This window comes from Parastagonospora nodorum (genome assembly GCF_000146915.1).
Source record: "Parastagonospora nodorum SN15 chromosome Unknown scaffold_26, whole genome shotgun sequence".
In the NCBI taxonomy this organism is placed as follows: domain Eukaryota; kingdom Fungi; phylum Ascomycota; class Dothideomycetes; order Pleosporales; family Phaeosphaeriaceae; genus Parastagonospora; species Parastagonospora nodorum.
The window spans coordinates 256,502-272,838 of NW_001884574.1; the positions used below are offsets into that span (position 1 = coordinate 256,502).

General features: G+C 51.3%; 6 protein-coding genes across 6 annotated transcripts; 2 read left to right on the forward strand and 4 right to left on the reverse strand.

Annotated features, from left to right (window-relative positions):
* Nucleotides 1–581: 581 nt before the first annotated feature.
* Nucleotides 582–1,059, reverse strand: SNOG_13377 (hypothetical protein; the record flags this gene model as incomplete). Its single annotated transcript, XM_001803534.1, has 2 exons — nt 582–777; nt 1,001–1,059. 2 exons carry the CDS (start codon nt 1,057–1,059, stop codon nt 582–584), a joined length of 255 nt encoding a protein of 84 aa, XP_001803586.1.
* Nucleotides 1,060–2,875: 1,816 nt separating this feature from the next.
* Nucleotides 2,876–5,912, reverse strand: SNOG_13378 (hypothetical protein; the record flags this gene model as incomplete). The annotated part of the gene is made up of 3 exons (XM_001803535.1): nt 2,876–3,034; nt 3,088–4,284; nt 4,338–5,912. The coding sequence occupies 3 exons, from the start codon at nt 5,910–5,912 to the stop codon at nt 2,876–2,878; spliced, it is 2,931 nt and encodes a 976-aa protein (XP_001803587.1).
* A 98-nt stretch (nt 5,913–6,010) lies between these two features.
* SNOG_20143 (hypothetical protein) lies at nt 6,011–6,454 on the reverse strand. The gene is made up of 3 exons (XM_001803536.1): nt 6,439–6,454; nt 6,266–6,375; nt 6,011–6,148 (listed from the first exon to the last, which is right to left on the reverse strand). Exons 2-3 carry the CDS (start codon nt 6,302–6,304, stop codon nt 6,086–6,088), a joined length of 102 nt encoding a protein of 33 aa, XP_001803588.1. The 5' UTR covers nt 6,305–6,375; nt 6,439–6,454; the 3' UTR covers nt 6,011–6,085.
* Nucleotides 6,455–7,419: 965 nt separating this feature from the next.
* Nucleotides 7,420–9,418, reverse strand: SNOG_13379 (hypothetical protein; the record flags this gene model as incomplete). Its single annotated transcript, XM_001803537.1, has 2 exons — nt 7,420–9,128; nt 9,373–9,418. The coding sequence occupies 2 exons, from the start codon at nt 9,416–9,418 to the stop codon at nt 7,420–7,422; spliced, it is 1,755 nt and encodes a 584-aa protein (XP_001803589.1).
* A 2,406-nt stretch (nt 9,419–11,824) lies between these two features.
* SNOG_13380 (hypothetical protein) lies at nt 11,825–13,084 on the forward strand (the record flags this gene model as incomplete). The annotated part of the gene is made up of 1 exon (XM_001803538.1): nt 11,825–13,084. One exon carries the CDS (start codon nt 11,825–11,827, stop codon nt 13,082–13,084), a length of 1,260 nt encoding a protein of 419 aa, XP_001803590.1.
* Nucleotides 13,085–14,835: 1,751 nt separating this feature from the next.
* On the forward strand, nt 14,836–16,336 carry SNOG_13381 (hypothetical protein; the record flags this gene model as incomplete). The annotated part of the gene is made up of 5 exons (XM_001803539.1): nt 14,836–14,873; nt 14,977–15,016; nt 15,099–15,584; nt 15,611–15,759; nt 16,003–16,336. 5 exons carry the CDS (start codon nt 14,836–14,838, stop codon nt 16,334–16,336), a joined length of 1,047 nt encoding a protein of 348 aa, XP_001803591.1.
* Between the last annotated feature and the right edge of the window lies 1 nt (nt 16,337).

The following is a 16,337-nucleotide window of genomic DNA, read 5'->3' on the forward strand; positions in this document are numbered from 1 at the left end:
TCCAGAGACCCAAGGAGGACGAGGCGGGGAAGCGAAGCGCTGTGGAGATGGCTTGGCACGGCCCATGTTCTAGAACCTGGAAGCGGACCGGGGCTTTCTTTCGTCACTCCATGATGTAAGATGTCTCTCACTATGCAAGAGTGCGCAACAACAGCAATGCGACTGTGTTTGTGCAGTAAGAACGAAAGCATCGGAAGCAGTAGGTGCAAACATCACCATAGGAAATGGCAAGAACATTCAAGATGATTCAGTCACAATGGAAGCATCACATAAGCATGAGGGAGGAAGTGTGTTGATGGGAGGCCTGAGGCCAAGGTATTCTCTTTGATGTTATTCCGAACCACAACCAAGTCGAGCAAAAGCTCTTGACAAGCATCCACCACCAACATTTCAGTTGAGCCAAAGCTCTTGACTGACAAGTACGTGATCAAAATCCTATCAACACGGCCGAGCCAAAGCTCTTGACTGCCAACCAGACAAAACAAAGTGAAGAAGTGACAATGGAAATGACGTTGGACACGACTGAGTGACAGAGGGAAGAGATGTGACCGGGGTCAAGAGGCGATGGGACAACCACTTCTTCAACAGCCAAGTTTGACCTGAGCCGAAGCCGCCTGCATGGCTGCTGAAGAAGTGGTTGAAAGCTCGGGAGCTTGTTGAAGAGCGAATGTGGGTTTGTTGAACCGACACTTTTTCAACAGTCCAGTTTGACCTGAGCCGAAGCCGCCTGCAAGACTGATGAAGAAGTGTGGTGAAGTGTGGTTGGCAGCTCGAGAGCTTGTCGCAGGTCGTACGCAGAGGTGAATGACATTGATAAAGTGTCAAGGTGCTTGAAAGTGATGGTGGAAGAAAGCAAGACTTGGAGGTGTCATGATTTGATGCTGCGGTGCGACAAGGTCGAGTGCCTGAAGAAGTCAGTAAGTGTGAGCAGGACATGAAGGTGGATGAGCATACTTGGAGTGCTCGATGCACAAGTGATGAATGTTGAAGGTCATCAAACCTTGGAGTGACATGAAGGTCGAAGTTGACATGAGTCAGGTAATGTTGATGAGTGACCATGGTGTTTGAGTGTTGATGTCACTCATGTTGAGTGAAGTTGAAGAAGGTTGATGACCTTGAGTGTTGATCAAGGTTGAAATTGATTGAAGACATTGAAGTAGTCAAGGAGGAAAGTTAGAAAGAGACTTGGTGATGAGCCACATTTTGAAGGAATGTGTTGGAGAAGGTGCCCAGTTGAGGTGATCTTGGGAGTGTGGTGTCGAGAGGATGGAGGAGCCTGTCGCGGAGGGCTTATAACTATGAGAGGATACGCTAGGGGACGCTAGCAGGCTGAGCGCGCTAAGTCACCGGGAGACCGTGCCCTGACCGTGCGCCCTCCGAGCTTTTGTCTGTGCGTAGGCAGAAGGACGAGGTGAAGGCGGAACAGAAGCGGGCTGGGGGCGAGATTTAGTCGGAACAGCTGGGAAATGGGTCTTAGAGGGTCTGGAAACCGAATAGTTGAAGTTTCTTGTAGATAGACGGCCATTCGAATGTAGCAAATGTAACACACGTGATATCGCCTTCATCCTCACGCATGTGCGACTAGATGATAGTCCGAAAGTATCCACGTAACTCCTGTGTTTACAGGCCTTTAAATAGGCTTTGTTAAGCCTCTGGGTGTGATGTTGCTGCAAAAAAAAAGAACCTGCAGGGCGTTGTTCGCGCACTGATCTCCCCGAATTGTTATGGTGAAGTACCGGACATCAAGGTGTTAGAGGCGAGTGTGCTGTGACATGAGCTCGTGCTTAATCAGTGCTTGCCATCAGAGAGACAAATGTGCTATTCCGTCAATTTAGGAATGCGCAGCGAGTATCATAGTGGTACTGATGGTGTTGTGACGTCTCTTCCAATGTTGCTTTCACATCCGAGTGAGCCCAGGCAGCCCAACTTGCCTGTCACGAACACAAATATAGACATTTCAAAGAAACCCTTGTTACAATCGTGCGTATATCCCATGATGAACGCTATCCACGCTGTCCTGGCAGTCGTTGTGAGCAGCAGCTGTGTGCGCAAGCGGACACGAGTGACATGTGGGCACATAACAGCGAGAGTGCTCTCATCGCAGGAACTGCGACTAAAACCACGATCGCGACTTTGAGAAAGCGATAGAGACGTCAATTTCCAGGTCTTGGGTCACCTACAGCATCATGCGCCTATCATGGTGGCACTGAGCGCGCACCGTTCAGCCGTGCGGCCACCTGCCAGCGAGCCAGCGACAACACGAGCGCGACAGAACCTCCATTCCGCACAATCATGAAATACACATCATTGATGAGCTTACAAAATCGCCTTTGATAGACATCCGAGATCGCATTGCGCCGCCTTCGAGGGCACCGAGGGCAGCGCCTCACCTGCTTGTACTGACGCAACAGCAACGAAAAAGCCAGCGGCCGCAAGCACATGGAGTCTCGTATCATCAGCAACGCAGTTTCTCATGATGGTGCCGAAGAGTGCCTCATCTTAGCGGCCACAAGATACCCACGACAGCGACACGAGACCACGGCAAACCTTTCACACTCGACAGAGCACCCGTCGCCTCGCCCATCGTTTCTCAACTCACATCTCACCTGATCCTCGACCGCACGAAAGACGCAAAATCCAACATTCACACCAAGACGTACGTATTGAGAGGAGATAAAAAGGCCGTGAAACTACAAACATACAAGAAGCCCTCCGAACGAGAACGATATGCTACAAAGAAAAAAGTGTACCAGAAGCCATGACCGTTATGCGTGTCGCGATCCCGTCTCCATGTTCCAATGCCAGCCGTTAAATCTCGCCGCGTAAAATACAAAATACAATCTAGAATGTATCCCCTACTCAGCGAGCGAGTAGACTATGTGTAATGCCTCATCGCATCCCTATATCCCTTTCCGCCTCTCATATCATCCTCAAACGCCTCTGCAACCTCCAACACGCGCTTAACATGCTCCATGCTAAATGGGGATTTCTCCGCGAGTGCGATGCTCTGGCTCGTCTTGACCGTGTTTTTAATCTACACAAACTGTCAGCAAACCATTCGCTCCATGCTAGAAGTGAGATACGTACCTGTCGCCCATTCATATTCCTCTTACTCAACTCCTCGAAATCCCCGGGGCTAAACACCTTCCCGCCCTCCGCCCCAGCCATCTCCTCCACCTTGCCCACATGGTGCTGCCAGATCTTCTTGCGCGCCTTGGGCGGCAGGTTCTCGTAGCGGATGCCCATGTGTATGCGGCTCTGGAAGGCTTCGTCGAATGTTTCTACGCGATTCGTCGTCAGGAACAATATGCCCTGGTAGTACTCCGTCAGGCGCAGGAACACAGATACCAGACTGTTGCGGTGAATGTCGTGGGGCTGGCGTGCTTCTAGAAACACGTCCGCTTCGTCGAGCAGGAGGATCGCGCCCCAGGAATGCGTAATGTCCATTATGCGGTTGAGGTCTTGTTCGAGAGACTTGCTGTTGGTGCCGAGTTCGCCGGCGGACACGGCGTATAGTGGGCACTTGAGGTACTCTGCGATACTCTCGCCTGTGAGTGTTTTGCCGACGCCGGGAGGGCCATGGAGTACGACGTTGAGGCCCTTGCCCTTGCCTTGGATGACGTCGTCGATGGTTTTGGCGGCGTTGAAGCGGTGCGAGGAGACGAGGCCTTTAAGGTTCTGCTTTATGCGGTCGGGCAGGACGAGGGATTCGAAGGCTTCGGGGTTCCACTTGATGTCTTCGATGCCGGCGAGGGAGAATTCGAGCCAGTATTTCTCAGAGAAGGCGAAGCCCAGGACAACTGGGGAGGCGATCAGGAGCTCTTCTTCGGTGAAGACATGGGATTTGTTGTCTGGGCCGTCGTCTTCGGTGGCTTCGAGAGTGACTTCAGGATTGCTGTTGGATTCTTGGGTGATGACGCTTTGTGGGAGCTTGATGGGGTGTTTTGTGCCGTTGCTGTCCTTCCACATTACCATGCGGAGCTTGTCTTTGTCTGTGCTGGAGCCCTCTTCCTCGTCGTCGTCTTCGCAACAGCAGTCATCGCTGTCATCTTCGTCGCCACCTTCTTCGTCTTGCTCCAGCTCATCGTGCTTGATGTAAGAGAGCTGGTAGTTGGGGTTGATGCGGCGGAAAATTGCTGGGTCAATCATGACGCGGCCGTTAATGTTGAAGCGCACGACGCTGTTCTTGTGCTTCATGTAGGCGATGCCCTTCTGAAGGCGGTAGTTCATGCCTTGAAGCGCCACAAATTTCTTGCCTCGCTCGATGAGCTGCTTCCTCACGCCCTGCACGATGTTAGTCAAATCAATCACAAGTGCTCAGCATGAAGATTGCTTACCTCCGGATCCTTGTGGTACTTCAGCGGATATGCGGAAAGAGACGTAATCTTCTTGTGACCCTTGAAAGCTTGAATCTGGACTTGGTGATCGCCCAATCCAAAGTGCTTTCCATCGTACTCCAGATACCTTCCATCAACCACCAAAGATTTTGCCTGCGTTAGCCAGCTCTCATACTCGTACGAAAAGTCGACTCGGAAGCATCGCGGGTCGTCCTTGTTCGCATATGTCGGTGTGAAGGCGATAGTATTAGGCTTGAACAGCGCCCACACCAAATCGTAGGTGATGGTGCCGGCCTTGAGCATCGGCTTCAGAGCTTTACGTACAGACGTGTAATCCTCATCTAGGTACTTTAGCAAAAGCTTGCACTGTGCAATTTGCTGGGTGCGCAACTTCCTGTCCTTTGACTTCTTGGCGCGTTTGAGCTTCGGCTTCAACTCCTTCTTGACATGCGCTTTGAGCTCGTCGTAGTAATGAAATAGCGTATGTGGGTCAAGCTGAGGCGTATCTTCAACCAAACTGATGCTCTTGCATTCTTTGAAGACCTCCTGCAGGCAGTTTCGGAGGACCTTTGACTTGATATCGACCTGCGTCTCCTGGTACTTGCCCTCCCAATTAAGCCTCCTGCGGACCGTGAACACGCAGTCAAACTCATCTTTGGTATCATTGTTGCTTTCGACAAGCTTCCAGTCGCGAATCTTCATGTCAAAGACCTGGTCCACACGCTTGAACTCCAAAGCATTCTTCTTGACAGGCTTGTCAAGCTTGACGACGGCAGGAGTAGCGGCACCAGCCACCTGCTGTGCTTTGAGACCCACCAGTATGCTCTCCACATGAGCAACCTGGGTATTGATGTCGGCACGTGGAACTGGCGCGTCTATCGGAATAGCGGGGGGCGGTACTGGTGGTTCGTCGTCTGCAGACAATTCTTCGGATGAGGACAGCTCAACTGTCCTAGACTTCTTGTTCTTGCGCTTGGCTTTGGCTCGCCTTCGCTTTGAGTGCTCATCTTCAGATTCTGATTCGCTATCTGATGAGTCTGAGGAGCTGGACGAGGAGTCGCTGTTGTCTTCGCTGGGAATCTCGACTTTTTTAGTCTTCTTCTTTTTCGCTTTGAGTTTGAGTGCTTTGCGGCGACTCTTCTTGTCTGACCTGACGACCTCAACATCCGATTCCGATTCCGAGTCCAAGGAGCTTGCATCGTCACTGGAAGATTCGATCTTTTTGCTTTTACTCTTCTTCGATTTAGCCTTCGCCTTTTGCTTCTTCTTGGCTGCGGCTCGCTTAGCTGCGGTCTTCTGCTTCCTCTTACGCTTGGTCTTTTCGTCTTCGCTGCTAGATTCCGATTCACTGTCACTATCTTCACTAGACTCAGACGATGAACTTTCAATGACGACATGTTTGGACTTCTTCACGGACCGCTTGACCTTCTTGTCTCCACGTGCTTTCTTCAGATCTGTAGTGAGATCAACCTTAACATCATCGGCAGGTGGAGGAGGAACTGGTTGCTCTTGCTCTTCCAATTTCTGGACTTCTTGAGCCGCCTGAGCCTCGACTTGATCCTGCGAAGAGTCCATTCTGGATTTGTCCCGCAACGCAAGATCGTCAGGTTCTGATGTCACGGACGGTGTGGGAACAATGACTGGTGAAGAGCTAGAAGTGTCGGACAATTTTTGTTGTTTAGATACAGATAGAGAAGACGTTTTTTTGGTAGTTTGGTCGTTCATGGATCGGGATATGGCGGGTTCCGTCAAAAGCCAAATACACGTGAATGGTTCGATGATACAGACAGTGTGAGTGGGCACGGAGATGGCTAGTCAAGGGCGTTAGTATTCCACGAACGCTTGATCTCAGAGTCGATATCCAGGAGCGAGGTGCAGGAAGACGGCTGGGTCAAGGCTGGGAGGAGAGGCGTTTCGGAATTACTCACCTGATGATGGCCTTTATCTATACCAAAGCAGAGCCGCATGTGCTGCCTGGCTGGACTCGGAATCTACTATCCTGAGCTGTGCGCTAATCATAGATGGCACCTATCCTAGGCTTCGAATGTATGTCACAACGGTCAGATGTCTACCCCGCAATGGCGATTGGAGGGTTACACACGACTAGATGGCACTCAACACTTCCGAAGTGCGCCTCGGGCTTGATCAGCACAGGCTTCGGAGATGGATGCCGTACATACTTGGTCACGAATCTGCTGTTGCCTGGGCTTCTGGAGAGAGTGTTGTTGATTTGTATTGGTTCAATAACGATGGTGATGAGTTGACCGGTGAGTACGAATATCCAATGGTAGTAGCTTAATCTGCCTGCAGCCTTGTTCTAAGGTCGCACACGGAGCTCGCGCAATGGGGAGATGACTTTGATCGCTTTGGGTATGCCGAAGCGATTCTTCTTCAAAATGCACGCAATGAGAAGCACCCTCATTGCTGACGCGCATTGCCGGCTTATATACAGACCACGCTTGGCCTTTTTGTATCCGTGGCGGAAGTGCCCTGCACTTTGCTTCCATCCGGCACCCGCATATCACCATGGTTCGCCCACTAAGTAAAGTTCTGTGTTCCCACGAAGGCTCGAAAGGATGCAGAAGTTGCGCGTGTGTGTTGATGAATGGCCACAGGCCGCGTTAGCGATGCATGGGGAATCACGCTAGCTGGCAGCTCTCACCGCCCTGGAGAAACAGGTGGTTGTATTCGCCTCACTTTTTGGAATTGTGCTGCTCTGTATCAGTCTTCATGCTCGAGTCAAGGTGTGACAAAAGATGTGTACCAGAGTTCTGGGTAGCGGGTGGTGTATCATGAAATTGCAAAAGAAAATTAATATCTGGTTGATCAACATCGACTTGTGACCCGTGGCAGAATGCCAACCATGTACCTCAGTGTCCAACGCCTCATCCATGCATACCGCGCCCTGCACCACGTATGAGAACACGCTTCGTGCACGCCTGTCATACGCTGTAGCAAGCGCTGACTATCGCGTTGCCCGATCATGCATAATTGGTTCCGAAAGTGTACCCACTTTCCGAGACAACGGCTCTTCGTGAGTCCTGGTATTCGTGCAAGCGATACCGGTCAATATCTAAAATGTCTATGAGTTGTGCTTCTTCTTCGCCAGGTGTCCTAGCGTATGCTCCTTGATGGTCTTCATTTCGGATTCTGGGCGACCATCGGGTAGATCATTGGTAGATGCGGCACCCGAGACGTGATATTTGAGGGCCTGGATAGGACCTTCGCTCTTGTGCGACCCGGCAGCTTGTTCGCGCGATCTTGCGTCGACATTAGTGTCAACCGTGCCATCAGACTGGCTTGGCAGCAGGGGTTCCGAAGCGGTCGCTTGCGGCCCGCCTCCAGTTCCGCGTGCGTCGGTACTGGTCCTGGCACTCATGGGCTCTTGGACCACCTCCTCGCCATTTGGACCATGTGGACGAACAACTGCAGTATCGCTGTCGCCGCTGTCCTTCCTACCTGTGGCTGAAACGATGTTCGGTTTCTTGTCGTTCTGGCTTCTGACACTGTTCGCCTTGCTAAGGTTCGACTCGGAGTTTTCGGGGCTTGCAGTGCGAAGACCCAGATCTTTGCTTTCGCTCGGCTCAACGCCTTTCGCACCTTTCCAGTCAGCGGGCTTGGATTGCGGCACTTCCTCGCCCTCTCGTGGCTCCGTAATGATCACGCCAGGTCGCCCTTCCTCGGCAGAGAGTGCTCGCCATACTACGGCGATTCGCTCGAACGCCTGCGTGCCCTTGCGCGACGAGCCTTTGATGCCATCCATGGCGTCCCATTCGATTTGGAACATGCCAGACTCATCTGCCTTGCCCATCTGCTCGGGACCGTTGCCCTCAAAGAAGGTGTTGAACCACACGTGCGCGACCGCTGTGACCATTGTCAGATCGAAGGCGGCATTGTTGCGACGTTCGACGTCGATGTTGATGTCGCTGGTAGGGAGTACGACGCGCGTTTTAGGGCGAAAGACGACGTCACCGGTGCCCAAGGGTAAGCTTTCTTGCGAGTTTCGCTTCGACGCAGTTGCACCGTCGATGTTGTCTGGCGTCGGCTCTTTGTCCAAGGACGTTCTACTAGTATTCTTGGATCCTTGCACGCTCTTCGAGCTGCCCCAGCCGTTCTTGTACATAACCTCCTGCACAGCTTGCGCCATGCCTGTAGTCTTGACTTCGCCGCGGACAATCTCCCTTTCGTCTCGTGTAAAGGTATGGAAGTTCTTGATGAGCTTGCCGTCTTCGACAAAGCCCTCAATCTGTATCTTGACGCCGTCCCTGAGGCCCCAGCAGTGGACTTCCATGACCTCCACCTGCCTCTCCACGTAGAGTTTGCCGTGTTTGGCCCAGCGGTCGACATAGCCGATCCACCGCAGCTGACTAGGTATGCTGACTCCTTTGCCCATGTTTGGCCGCATGCGCCGTTCGGTGAAGCGCTGCAGGGCCTTGTGCACCGGCCAGCCTTCCTCGCTGATCAGGTAGCTACAGCTGGCCGTTCCTGATCGCCCCTTCCCAGCTTTGCAGTGAACGACCACTACTCGGCCCTTCTTCTCGTGCAGCCAGTTGCGCATGCTGGCCATGATGTTCGGTATCAGCGCGAACGGCGGCGGGTGGTGGTCGGGGAACGGATAATGGTAGACCCGGTCGTAGACTTCCGAGTCTGGGTAGCCCGTCCCTTCGGCGCGGAACTCCCATATCGCCCAGTCGTCGCCATGCTTGGAGTCGAGGAACTTCACGAGAGAGTCGAGAGGGTTGCGGTATGCGCGCTGTGGATATGTGCCGCTGGGGCCGGAAGTCGCAATGACTGCACGTGATCAGCCTGATCTTTGTATGTGTAATTAAGCGCATATTTACTGTTATCTGTGACATAGCAGAGATCGAGGCCGGCTTCAGCATGCCTGGCGCGTGGCCCGGCTACAATCTGGCGCAACAATGAGGCCTGGCCGTGGTCAGTACGCGGCTCACATGCAAATAACGTCAGAGTATCTGCGCACCATGATCAGGCTCGTAGGACGGAGAAATAGGGGGCTATATTAGGTGTTGCGCACATGGCAATGGCATATAGGTCGCAGGTATTGTGTCAGTGTGGTGCATGGCGGGCGAACTAGACCGGAGGCGTGGAGTACGTCACTTCACGCTAACGATCCAAGCTTTCTAGTTCCTGAACCCTGCAGCTGCTTCAACACTGCCGCCACCACTCTTTCCATCAACAATTCTGACTTCATCCAGCCTGCGCCTTCACTCCAATCGCCTTCTTCAGCTGCATGTATTTTTCACGGCCGAACCAATGTGTGGCCATGCACACGTTGCACCGCCTCAAGCCTTCCACACCTGTCTCAAGAGATGCCGACTCATCCGCTCTCACCGTCGAACAAGCTTTTCTGGGGCGAATGCATCCACTGGATTAAATTTGTTCAGGGAAAAGTTCAACATGTTTGTTCTCGAATAGTAAATGTTCTACGGTAGGGCCGACTGCATCTATGGCCCTCCAGTAGAAGCACGCGACTCTCGATCAACCAACGCGGGTTTCTCGCTTTCCAAACTTTGTCCGAACTATGACCTTTCATTCGTAGTCCTGACTCCGTTTTGCCGGATCGTCTGCTGAAGATTAGCTGTATTGCCTGAGCAGGCAAACACTCTACTCTACCTCTGGGTAGTATGCCTCAAGTTCGAAGACGAGGTTATTGTCTTGAGGCAGACGGCGCTTGCGATGTTTTCGTAGCTGGAGCAACCCAATCACCAAGGCAAGTAGTCCGATGATGACAGAAAGACCTGCGAACAATGCCTGCGATATTTTGAAAAAGTTTGCTGGGCTTCTTGAGGACGAGCGAGCGCTGAGCTGAGAGCCGTCTAGGCCAAGATTGAAGCTGGACTGCCGGTTCTCGAGAGGTGAGAAAAGGGAAAGCATGGCTGTGAACAATTTGAGCTTGACTGACCAGCCACTTGAATTCGAATGTTTGATACGCAACCGGACAAAACGGCGAGTTTTGTGTCTCTCTTATATTCTACCAGCTGCTCTTGGAATGAGCCTTGCTCTCCCAAACAGGGAACACTACAACACAGTGCGTACAGTGCGAAAGGCTCATCGTTGGGTGCACAACTTTTGGCTGCATCAATGGGGATGTCAACTCAGGTTCCGCATCGCACTCAAGTGCGTTGCCTCTGAGATTGCTTCGCGGATTGAGATGCGAGATCCCGCGCCTCGAAGACATGCAGTGCAAAAGGATGATCGTTCCGCCATCAGCAACCTGCATCGCACCAGAGTGCGCGCATTTTTGATTGGCCGACGCATTGGCCTGAGGCAGTATCTGGAGAGAGGCGAAGACTTGCCGCAAGGGGTGCAGCCAAGAATGATTGCAATTGCGACCGCACTCCAGTGCGTCGTGTTCTCGAGTGGCCAAAATGATGGCCTGTGGCTTGGCCTTCGACGCACTTCAGTGCGCGGGGCTATTGAATGGGAACACTGACCCGGGGCTGGAACTGACAGAGGCAGCTCACGGATGCGATGAGGGACTGCAAGCGGGGTCGCACTTCAGTGCGCAATGTCTTTGATAGGCAGACGCGACGGCCTGGCAATATCAGATTGCAGGCTAGTTGCCTGGGGTGCTAGAAATAACCGCGATTGCGGTCGCACTTCAGTGCGTGATGCTTTTGATTCGTTGGCTGCAAGTCAAGCACATAGTCAATGCTGCAAGAATACATCGGTAACGATTCACCGAAAGTGTCGCTGTATGTTCCTGGCACCTATAAGGTGTACAGCCTTCTCCGCCTTCGCGGCGATTATATAAGTGACGCACTCGAATGCGTACATGAAATTACTGGACCAGTCTTCGCAACTTTTTGTAACCTGGTCTTCGAATTACGATGATGGCATCCGTGGGGCCAACCTTTAGCTACCAAGGCAGCCTTGCACCTCGGCGGAAGAGACCGCCTCGTAAGCTGAATTTTCTGAGCTGCACCTTTTGCAGGAAGGCCAAAGTCAAGGTCATTTTCACCAGCAACAGTGCTTTATATCCGTATCAATAATCTGACCTTGTACAGTGTATCCCAATTGAGCAAGAACTAGGAGCCAAAAAATGCACACGGTGCTGTCAGAAAGGTCTACCCTGCTCAGCGCCGGCGCGCAAGACAACATTGCGACATACTTCCATACAAGAAAGCTACATCTATTCTCCGCCTGCGTTGATTGACCCAAGTTCAGATATCGATGTTCATGATGCGTGAGTTTGAGCCTTAGATCCTGCTGGCAGCTCGCTAACATTGTGCAGACTTGCCCTTCTGAGTCTACAACACATCCTAAGTCAAGCTGTCGACGAGCTGCTAAGGATTGGAAAACAACAACTGATGCCTTTGAAAGGTGACAGATCCTGGGCCATTCACGGTAGACTCCTGGAACATGTCGTTTCAGATTATGCGTTACTGCTTGAAGACATCCGAGAAAAGCTCTTGAAATATACAGGTGAAGTAGCTCAAATAATTATCAGAGCTACTTTAGACATCATGTATACGCCTCAATTCTTCGACGAAGCTGAATCCCTCGATGTACTCGAATCGACCATTGCCAAGTACAGAGCTCAAAAACATCATGGGGTCGCAACTCTGCTACATATCGGCAAACTACAGTATCCCACCTGCCAAAGCGATGAGAACATAAAAGAGATGATCATCATCAGAAATGCTTTCATCAACTGTCTCGGCGAAGTACTTCAAAGACATCATCTCGGGCTCAAAATTCGCTGGGGTAACGTCTTTATCGACCTGACTAAGACGCAACTGTTCATGCCGTCAGCCTTGTTTCAACTACCGCGTCTTGTAAAAGTCATAAAAGATGACGGTCGGATTGATTGCCTCGGACGTCCCGTGGGCCATATGTTCCAAGACAACAAAATCGACGAGCAATTTCGATATATTGCCTACGAAGATGGTAGAGACGTGCTAGGACGATCAAGACTTCACATAGCATGCTCTTTGACCGCCGATCAGCAGGTCATCTCCGATCTAGAAGATGTTTCCAGATCCATGTGGTTTAATGATGACTATGAGATGCTTGGTCTGGACATTCTTCACGTTGCTGCTATTCACGGCAATGTAGAAGTCTTTACCATCGCATTAGACAGCAGTATCGAACTCTGCAACCAATTAACCTTGCTCGAACACGTATCGATGCCCACAGGACGCACATGCCTTCATTGGGCGGCATGCTTCGGACATCCGGACCTCGTTGCATACCTCCTTGAGCTTTACAACACCGACATTGAGTCGTTCCAGGATAATCTCATCTATACAGATGACAATGTCGATACTCCACTGCATCTTGCTGCGCATAATGGTCATCTGGATATCGTCAAATCAATATCACGAATCACGGATTGGGAAAAGATGAGCAGATTGTTCCTATTCCACACACCATTCTGGGCAGCGACCAGCGGACGCCACCTCGAGATCATGGAATTTCTTGGGCCGTTGTGTGACATCGACGAAAGAGGAGGTGAACTTCACACGCCACTAGCTGAAGCCGCACGGCAAGGCTTCCGCGATGGTGTCAATTACCTACTACAGTTGCATGGCGTGTCTATCAACCCAATGGGTTCGTTTTGGAACAATGCAAAGAAGAATTTTTGCAATGGAACGCCGCTTGACCTCGCTATTGAAGGCGGACATCAGGACTGCATCGACTTGTTGAGACAACACGGCGCTTTGACATTTTCCGATATCAGACGCGAAGCGGAAGAGGCGCTGGACCATACGATCTCAGACTAGTCTGCAATATTCATCATCAAGAATACATAAACGACTCCCCATAATGGCATTTAGATCCTCTGCTCATCCGACATTGCTATCAAAATTGTGATGCATTGTTCCTAACACAATGCCACTCGCAAACTCCGTAGTCGGATCTATCGAACAATTAACACCAGCATTCTACATCTGCTCTCACAAATGCAGCAATATCCCTGGATCTGTCGCCCTTTAGCTCAAAGCTTCACAGCTCGTGGTGATAGCATGCTCGCATCACACCACATTCCATCGTTTATTTTTGGGAATTTCGTAGGCGAGCAGGGTGGTGTAGCAGAAAAGCCTGATGACTTCTATGTGTACCGATTGTATCTTCTTCCGCACATCCACGGATAGATTGTTTATCGTAATGCTGCACTAATTGCTAATTCTTTGAAATCGTGCCGCGGAATAGGGAGAGAAATGCAGGCATGAGCACTTCATAAATTATCCGCGAGGACTTCGGTGTTTTATTCTACGATACTGAGTTAATGAAGAAATTATAATCGATCCGTTCGCGTTGCAGGCTCTCGCAGACCAGTGATTTATTGTATGCCATTGCGATTATTTATTCACAGATACGGTATAGTAGGCTCAGACTTTTGATACAGCAGTCGGATTCAAAAACTGCATTTACAGCATGATAATTCTGTTGCGACACTTCACACATGTTAGGATCAAGAAGGCTGGAGGTTTTCGCGAGTGTTTCAAAACGCATGCGTGGCTTTGCAACGGGACGTCTAGCTCCTGGAGATACCAAGGCTTTTTGTCCGTCTGTAAGCCACTCTACTGCCATGTGAGTGGAGGTCGAGATGTCTACAGATGTGATATATGTGCCGAAAATCATTTCCATGCTCGGCAATGACTCTTGTATTTAATATAAGCCACTGAAATCTCATTTCGCTAATTTCTCGACCTTTCGCACGCAAGCTGGGGCGATTTTGGGTGAAGGAGTACTGCACGTGTCTAGGCTAGGTTCAAGCCAATGACGTCGAAGTTGATCGGAATCGGCTAAGTATCTTATTCCGTACTAGCGCGCTTTCGACGCGTCTTCCAATGTTCTACGTCGCGAGAACAACGTCTGATCGCTCACGTGCATCTTTCTCGCAGTACTCTATTCTAGTTTTTGCTCCGCGCCATCATGATAATGCAATTCCTACTTTGGACGCTAAGTCTTCCAAACGTGAATGCTGCAGATAGCGCAAGGGGGCAATCGATAGCACCTTGCATGGGAGCTTGCCTGTCCCTGCCTTTCGTTGACGTACGCCATTGCAACTTTCTTGGACGAGCTCGATGTCCTCGGGGCGAGATGGCCTGATGTCTCTGTGTGGTCCACCGACATGCTCGAAGACGCCATTGCGACTTGTCAATTGACATCAAGCATCCCTATGCACACGTCTCGTTGATTCGTGAACAGTCGCATCTCTTTATTCGCTATACTCACGCGAGATGGTCAGTTTGATGCAAAGTGAAGCGAGTTCCTAAACTGGCATATGCTCGACTGCCGATGTTTCATTCCAACAAACAGCGAATCTTCCTTCCGTACCGACTTTTGACTCGACAGCTTTGGAATGTGCGGCATTGTGTACTTTTCCTGCCATCAGGGTTCGATTGACTGCCGCGAAGTTCGCGACTCGCATCTCTGATCCCGATATGCTCATCATTGCGCAACCTCCGCCCGTTCGACGAGCTGGACACGCTGACGACCCCAAGAAGCTGCTCTGCGACCCTTAGCAATGCAGCAGCTTCCGAGCCTTCTATTCTCTTTACCAGAGTGAAAACTCTCGTTTTATGCTGACAATACAACAGGCTTCATACCATACACAGCTTAAACATACAGACCTGACTAAATCCTGACAGCTTGCTGATGTCAATAGATTTCCGCCAACCAACCAAAGACGTTCACAACGACGACAAGTATATCCACGACAATAACGGAGAGCGTCTCGACGACAGTCACTGAAAGCGTGCCGACGACGACTACAGCTACTGTGAGTAGCACCGCCACGAGTCTCAGCACAGTCACGACAACGTTCACCCCAGCTGCCGTGACGGTGACGGTTACGCCTACGCCAGTCACTTCTACGGTCACGTCAAGCGTTACGACTACTTTTACACCGGCAGCGGTCACGTCTACAGTCACGCCAGCACCCCGTTACTTCAACCGGTCACGCCAGCACCCGTTACTTCAACGGTTACTTCAAGCTTCACATCTACGCCTCCGGCAGTTACTTCGACCGTCACTCCAGCACCAGTTACTTCGACCGTTACCCCAGTGCCAGTTACCTCGACAGTTACGCCAGCGCCAGTCACTTCAACGATTACTCCGGCACCAGTTACTTCCACTGTCACCCCGGCGCCTGTTACGTCAACGGTCACGCCGGCGCCAGTTACTTCCACTGTGACCAGCGGCACCACAACTACTCAGTTCGTGACTACCGCAAGCGCCAATACGATTACACAGGACAATACGGTTTTTAACACGGTCACGTTTACGCAGACTGTTAATAGGACAACAACGTCGAGAACAACGACAACATCGTTCGCTACTCTCACGTCCACATTCACTCCTACGGCCGTCACAGAGACGTCTACGTTAACAGTTACCCCTACGCCCAGCCCCCGTGCCAGCGCGCCTCCGAGAGCCGACGGCCGATGTGGTACGGACTTCGGCGGAGCAACTTGCGATCCCAACGGAGGTTACGGTGGCTGCTGTTCTCAATATGGGCAAGTTCTCCGCGATACTATTTGAAGCTTATCTGACTTTTGAATGTAGATACTGTGGAAACACCGCAGACCACTGCCTTATCGAAAACGGTTGCCAGGCTCAATGCAGCAACGGCGCTCCTAGCAGCTCTGCTGCTCCCCACAACTTCACCACCACTTTAACTTCAACAAGGTAGGTTCCATCCAATCTCCTTTTCCCCACCTCTAACCGGAAACTCCCTGGAAACAACGAATGGGACGACCATCTGCCACTTCTCTGGCCCGTGCGGCAAGGGCGTTGAGATGAGTTTGCCCAATTCGAAGAGTGCTGCAACATTCCATCGAGAAGAACTCCCGGGCGAGAGCAGTACCTTGCTGCTCTGTATCTTGCGATACATTCTTGCGGCCGTGTCTCCTGTGCGTTTCTGCATTCTCGGGCACCGTCTCCCTGCTGGAGACTTTGCCTATAGTCCAGGCTTTCCACTCCTTCTTCGCTTCTGGTTCTCTCAATCATCCTCCTGGATTGACTAAC

Coding starts and splice junctions, on each gene's coding strand:
- SNOG_20143 (XM_001803536.1), bottom strand. CDS start 6,304: ATGCGGCTCTGCTTTGGTATAGATAAAGGCCATCATCAG. Junction 6,149..6,265: donor TAGATAAAGGCCATCATCAG/GTGAGTAATTCC, acceptor GCCCTTGACTAG/CCATCTCCGTGCCCACTCAC.